This window comes from Etheostoma spectabile, chromosome 1, assembly GCF_008692095.1.
Source record: "Etheostoma spectabile isolate EspeVRDwgs_2016 chromosome 1, UIUC_Espe_1.0, whole genome shotgun sequence".
In the NCBI taxonomy this organism is placed as follows: Eukaryota; Metazoa; Chordata; class Actinopteri; order Perciformes; family Percidae; genus Etheostoma; species Etheostoma spectabile.
The window spans coordinates 13,286,137-13,293,370 of NC_045733.1; the positions used below are offsets into that span (position 1 = coordinate 13,286,137).

General features: G+C 39.9%; 1 protein-coding gene across 1 annotated transcript in view; it reads left to right on the forward strand.

Annotated features, from left to right (window-relative positions):
* The window catches only part of tmem255b (transmembrane protein 255B), a 19,259-nt gene that overhangs the window by 6,770 nt on the left and 5,255 nt on the right, over positions 1-7,234 (forward strand). Inside the window, exons 4-6 of the mRNA XM_032533452.1 lie at positions 5,047-5,136; positions 6,470-6,550; positions 7,094-7,179. Of these exons, the coding sequence (XP_032389343.1) occupies positions 5,047-5,136; positions 6,470-6,550; positions 7,094-7,179 (257 nt within the window). The remainder of the gene's footprint in view (positions 1-5,046; positions 5,137-6,469; positions 6,551-7,093; positions 7,180-7,234) is intronic.

Here is a 7,234-nt window from a genome sequence, read left to right on the forward strand (position 1 = left end):
TGTGTGTGTGTGTGTGTGTGTGTGTGTGTGTGCTTCTGCGCGCGCAACAGTACTGTAACAGTGAGATGGAAGGACATTGACAAAGACATTTACTAGCTGCTGTATGTCTGTCTGCCTCTCCGGCATCGCTCCCAGGTCTGTGCTTTAAACTTTAATGGTGAGATCGCTGCCACACTAGCGCCGGTCTACGGTGTCTCTTATGAGGCACATGTGGCACAATGTTCTTCTCACACAGGTGTCTTCTTCCCATCCTGTGTCTGAAGCTCAGCGCTGTAACATGAGAGCCAGCTGGCAGAGTGAGGTCGCTCATTAAAGAACAACTAACCATAGTACCGACAACGCCACAGACACCTGAGAGCTCTTCTCTTACTTTCTGGCTCTATCAGGCTTTTGCTCCTGTGACCTCATAAAGCAGCAGAAGGAGGGTTTGAGTGATTTTGGTGGAGGGTTGGATGTTTAAATAACCAAGCTTTGATTACATAAATTAACAACTTTAAAATAATTTCATTTAAAAACATTTCTGTTGAACGTGCTATAAGCGATGTCACGCGTGTTTTTGGCTACAACATTTGTTGTCACATACAGCAAATATTTCCTCACTATCCGCGAGCTGCCCGTCCCCAGAACACACTGTAAAAAATCGTGGTCTCTGTAGACAGCCCAGGGTCTACAAACGGCAACAAAAACAAACTGCGCCCACCTACACCACGAAGCATACACAGACAGTGTTCCAGCATTCCAGCCAATAATCGACAAGAAGGATTTGGGGGTGGGGTTTGGGGGGGGGTAAGTGTGCGGAAGCACAGAAGGGAGGGGGAGAGGATGGGATGAGGAGGAGGGAGGGGCAAGGTAGTCTCATTTTGATTTAAAATACTTTGATACGTCAACAAGAAGTAACGTCACCCGACATTTCTTAGAGCACCTTTAAGTCAATTTCTATCGCCCAATGAGGTAACACAATGGTAATTATCTAGAGTCTATGGCTCACTGATGAAAGGTTGCATTCAAAACTGGGTGTGGTGAACACAAGCGGTGAACAGTTACTGATGCATTTTCCATCACCCAGCAGTGGTTGGTCCACCAGCGAGGGTAGACAGAGCTAACGCAACAGACTCCCTCTTCAACTCACTTGTGTGCAAAGCGGCGTACTGTTTTTTTACCCGGTCTCTGCTGGCGTTGTGAGTAAACGGGTACTATGGCCGGACAAATAAAGAAATCTTCGAAAACAGGTGGATGTAAAACAGAGATCCAAAAACACACCTGCAATTTTTGCTTATCACCATAGGAGCCATCAGAGAACGGAACTGAGAACTCTTTCTGTCGTACTAATAAAACTGATGATACAGTGGAAAGAGACACAGCAACAAATAAACATACATACAATATCAAAATGTGAATCTGATGATAGTAAAATAAAAACGCTACCATGTAAAATGTGATTAAAAATAATTATAGACCGAAACATTAACACATGATAAATGATTATCAAACAATAGCAATTAAACACTCCAAGGATCAAACACACAAAGTAGAAGTAGATTAAAGCCAACAGACAGAAATATAGGATTTGACTTTTAATTTGTAAGTCTCCTATTGTAAAGTGTAGCCACTGTGTGGCTTGAAAATTGAAACATGTGACAGAAATATTGTGGTACATTAAAATGTAGGTAAAGTTGGTCATGACGAGATGAACACATGTATTTTACTGAGTGAAAGAGCCGCAAATCAACAGTCTACATTTAATCAGCACTAATGTAATAAAAAAAAAATGTCACCAATGGTAGAAACTTGGTGGCCTAGAGAGGAAAACAAATCTATTCCCCATAATTTCCCACCACACAGATCAGTGTTATACCACCATCTGTTTAGTGGATAACTTCTTATTTCTCAATGTTCTTGTTGTAAGACATTGTGCTTGCATCACAAATGTTCTCGAGAGAGCAGTCCTTTTTGTGATTGTGAGGTGTGCTGCAGGTAAAACACATGTGTGCTCTATTGACATTTATTGGACAGAACTGAAATATCGGCACTTTAATTTTGTCTTATCCAAAATGTTTAAAATGACGCTGGAGCATGAAATTCTGTCTGTAAATTCCCCTCCTATCTGCACTTACCCTGCGGCCCCTAAAACAGGCTTCACTGCGCTGTGAGATTTCTTTATGACTAAATGCTTCATGTAGCTCCTGTTCTTTTTTTTCTGTGCCGTAGTTACTGCCTGTATCTCAGACTGCCGTCCTTTTGGTCACCTTGCAGCTTGGAGAGCAGAACGGTGAACCTTTAAAGGGCTGTATTTTACCCAACAAGTTTCGTATTACCGGCGTGTCCAGCTGTGGTCGTGATTGGTCACTGGACCACTGAGCATGGGGAAAAAGACCTTGCAGAGGTCAGCTACTTTAGTTGCATAACCTGATAGATATCTTTACTGAAGCTATAAACTTCCTCCTTGTGTCTTTATCTCTTGGTCACTGATGTAAATTTCTTCTGTAAATCTTACATCATGTGTGCCTTTGTCTTTTATTGGTAAATGACTTGTAATAATGAACCTCCAGAGAATCTCTCCTCAACTCTACAGAACTTTATAACAAGTCTCAACTTATTGTTTAGCTGTACGGCTCACAACTCTCACCACTCTCATAGCTTCATTTAAGCATCAGTAAGCAGCTGTTTTTAGTGAAAAAAAACTCTAAAAACCAACTGTACAGTACCTACTCAGCACCAAACAGCACACAGACACAGACTAGCTGGTGAACATAGTGGAGCATTTCACAACAAAAGTAAATTAAGTCGTAGGCATTTTCTGACGGACTCCACTCCTCAACATACAATTATCTACAGTGTGAGTCTTTACTCTTTTATAGTATTTCATCTTGAAGTTGTATCGGGAGATTTTGGGGGTTTGGGCGACAGAGCGTGTGTCAAGGTGCTTTATGTGCTGGCAGCTGGTGCTAAGGTAATGTGAAGTAATGCAGTTGTCAGGCTCTATTGTCTCGGCTGCTGGCCTCATCTCCCACTTGCAGCCCATAAAAACAGAGTCATTTAAACCGCTAATGAAGTGAAGAGTCTGGGCCAGTGGCAGATAAAACCCACCCAGAAAAAAAGCTTATTTTCACCACCCAGCTTTTCTTTCACTTTGTTGAAAGAAACCTATTTTAAAATATACCCTTGTTTTAATATCTGTACAGACATTAGCCATTTAATGTATATAACACTTGGATGTTAACTTAAAATTAGCCTGAATAGCAAACCTGATCCGTTCATGTTTTGGACATTTACTGTATGGAAAAGGTTTATTTCTTATTAGCCGCAACTTATGCAACTAAAAATCAAATAAGATTATTACATAAAGGCCACACTACTGCCACTGGTCCACCCACATGATCAGACCTCTTCTCAGGACTGTGAGGGGGGGCCATTAAGCGTACTGTTGTCACTGTGTCAGTTGTTTTTTGTTAATTTGTTTGATTGCTAATTTGCACCAGGAATGTACAATATCAACTAACACAGGTCCTGCATTGTTGGGTGGTTTTTGTTGAGCCCTGTCTTGTAGAGGGGCCATGTTTCAAAATCTAGTTTTAAGTTGCATGTATGTGCACCTCTGTGCACACAATGAGTCCTTGACAGGGGGCAGACACAATGCACAGTGGACAGGGGTCAGAGTCAGGAGTCACAGCAGATTTTTGCCACACATTACAGACAAATACATACGTATTTATGAATGCATGTTAAAAATGTACTGGTCTCAAACTTAAAAACACGCCTGCTGTTAGTGGGATCAAAAGCAAAGTTAGAGAATTTGTGACTTATGATTGCATCTGAGTCTCACAAACAATCACCAGTGCAACTTTAGCATCACCAGCTGTTAAATACTCAAACCAGAAAAGGTCTTCTGACATCAGAAATCAAGGAACCGAAAAGTCAGTTTTCCCTTTATGTCAATGCAGGATCATTACATTTCTAGATATACTTCAGAAAATGGTCACTACCTTTGTACTTCTTTTTCCTTTTGGGTAAAAACTGCTATATCCCACCTATTATTTTCGATAGACAGACAAAATGTGTGTTTAATCTCCTGCTTGAGTACAGCAGGTTCAGTCCTGGTGGAGTGATTAAACAGACAGGAAACGATGCTCAGTGATAAAGTTCTTGATCAGACATCTGTTATCAGCCAGCTGGGTCTGCTGTGTGTGTGTGTGTGTGTGTGTGTATGTGTGTGTGTGTGTGTGTGTGTGTGTGTGTGTGTGTGTGTGTGGTGTGTTTTGTGTGAGAGAGCAGAGAGAGAGAGAGAGAGAGAGAGAGAGAGAGAGAGAGAGAGATCAGATTCTTAGCCTTAATTTACAGAAGTTCGTGAATGTGTGAGATGAGCAACAATATGGATTTGTGTGTGTGGTTGTGTATCAGATTGGGAGAATTAGATTGACCTTGCTGGTACAATAGGCCATTTATCTGTCCTGTATGTTGCTTCTGTGACCATAAATTACCCACAAAGCACCTCTGCATTGGCAGAGCAAGGAGACGTTCATTTCCTTTATCGCCCTGCAGCCCGGACACTGCAGACGACCAATCAGCACACACACACATGCAGAAAGCTTATGTACACGAGTGTGTGCGTGTGCATGTTAGGAAAATTAAATTATGATACTGTGAGTAGAAATAAATCATTTTTATTATCCTCTGTCTTTGTATTTACCACTGGTCTATGTAAACAATACATGTATTGCTATTGTTGACTATTTGACAGAATCAAAATTCTGGTCATACTGGTTTGCTGCAAATTTAAGATTTCCATATCAGATTCTCAATTTATTTGTGGATTTATTTCCTGATTATTATTTATTTCATAATCTTTGTGCATTTAAAATAATTTTTACATTCTTTTCTTTTGAATAATGTAAGAAGTGTGTTTCTAATCCATATAGTTGTGCGTTCAAAGCAACACATTTAAAATACAAGCTAATACATGTGTACTTACTCTGATGATATTACTGGTGCTTTTAATCTTTGTTCCAACACACTTTCTCATGACTTTGCCCTCTTCCTATCTTTAAGCTCGTGGCAGCGATCATATTCATCAGTATCGGAGTCATCTCGTCTTTCTTCTGTGCCATTGTTGATGGGATCATCGCTTCAGAGTTCATTGTAAGAATCACATGTATGCGCCTGCACTGAAAAGAAAGAAATACCAAAAAAAACAATTCACCTTTTTTGTTCGTGAACAAACCCTTACACATTCGCACACCAGATTTAGTCACACTTGAAGATCAACAGAGACACGGGCTAAAGAAATGCATTTTGAAACTGGCACAGACACATTACTACGACCAGTAACCTTGCAGGTGCAATCAGACAGAACTGTGATCAAACACCAGACAGGTAGACCAGACAAACTGACGTCAGAGCCCCGACCCGCAGAGAGCTGCTGGGGAACCATTCAGCGTAACAAGGCTGATTAAATGGGTCCAAACGTTACCCACAGTTCTCTAAGTCACTGAAAACTGTCAAACAGAAAGGGCTATATTTGTCCAAAAATACATCTTTAACTTGCTTTTAACAGAGAATTGATTTCCAGGAACTTATTTTTACATTATTTTGCAATATATTAAATAAGAAATTAGCAATTCCACAAAGATTTTTGTCTCTCTTTCATTCTACATACCAGTGCAAACATGTTCACTGTTACATGATGTCGGTATTTAGTTCTGTGTTTTCATACGAAGAAGCATTATTCACTCCAAAACATTTTCACAATCGGTCAAACTCTCTTTCCTTTAAATAGCTTCCTAAATTAATATGCTTGAAATTCAGTTTGTCAACTACCTGAATCTGTTTGTATGGGAATGAACAAGACATGCTGACCGGTCAAATGAGGTCACTGTTGCTTCCTTACTGGATATCTTAGATTGCTCTCGGTTTTTTGATACGCGGACACGAACACCTCAGTTTGTCACATCAGCCTAATGAATTTTAATGAGTATCTTAATGAGTTTGGACCAGAGATAGTTTAGAAAGCTGGCACAGAGTCACCGATATTGATCAACAGTGCTATCAAACCCTCTGCATATATTCATTTTGTGCTCACAGGACAGTAAAAGTCATGTTTATTGCACCTTCAAGCTTTGGACAATGAAAATGATTATATTACCTTTCACATTCTATAAAGTCCATTGAGGTGTAATGCTGTAGGGTTTGTGGTCCAGTGCAGTGGGTGCTTTTGAGCAGGCACATGATGTAACCCTTCACTGCTGCAGTGACACAGAAACAGGAGGAGGACGGACAGAGTAAACCAGGGTTCAGGTTAAAAGTGCATAATTAAAACCCTTAAATCATGAAGATAAAGTATAAAAAAGAACAGAAAAACATTTAGGTCACATTTGTGGTGGATGACAAGTCATTTAACATTTGTGTGTTTCCATATAATTGTGGCTCATGTATTTAACATGTAAGTCTCTTCTCTCTCTCTTGCAACACACAGGACATAAGGCCTTTGCAGGAGGAAATGTGTGACTTTTACGCCAGTGACGCGGGCTACGCCTACGACAGATACTATACTGAGGTGAATCATATGTTTTATACACACTTAATATATATGACCTGCCATTGTCTGTATTGTGTAAACATACCAAGTAATTTCTCAATAAGAACAACAATCTAAATACCTAAGGTAATCTACCCTTATGTATGATTTCCATAGACTTCCTCCTCCAACACACTGCTTTACATTTGTGTCTCAGTTCTTGTCTTTTAAATGGTGTAAATGATGCATTTTAGGCTAATTTTAGGATTAATATATATTCTGGGTTCCTGCAGTTTTTGGGCATTTACTGTAACTGAAAAAAAATCACAATGTGTGTAGTGACATCTAGTGGTCCTTTAATGTTACTGCACTGTAAGAAAGAAACTAGTTCACTTTGCATCAAATTATAAGCAAGTAGTGCTGGAAATGATATGTCGACATATAGACAGTTTCCTCATGTATTTTTTTGTCCAAACAGTTCTGCTTGTCTGGCTGTTTTCATGAGGTTAATAAAACGTTTATCACAAATGATTTAAAGCTCTTAGAGCCACTTTAACTCTCATCAAACCTCTGACGCTGTAGGTGACGTGTCGTTCATATGAAAAAACATGCAAGCTGAAGCTGAGGAGCAACACCTGCTACTGCTGCTACCTGTACAACTGTGACAGGTAATACGCATACCAGCTAATGGTGTTCAGATCAGTGTGTGTGTGTGTGTGTGTG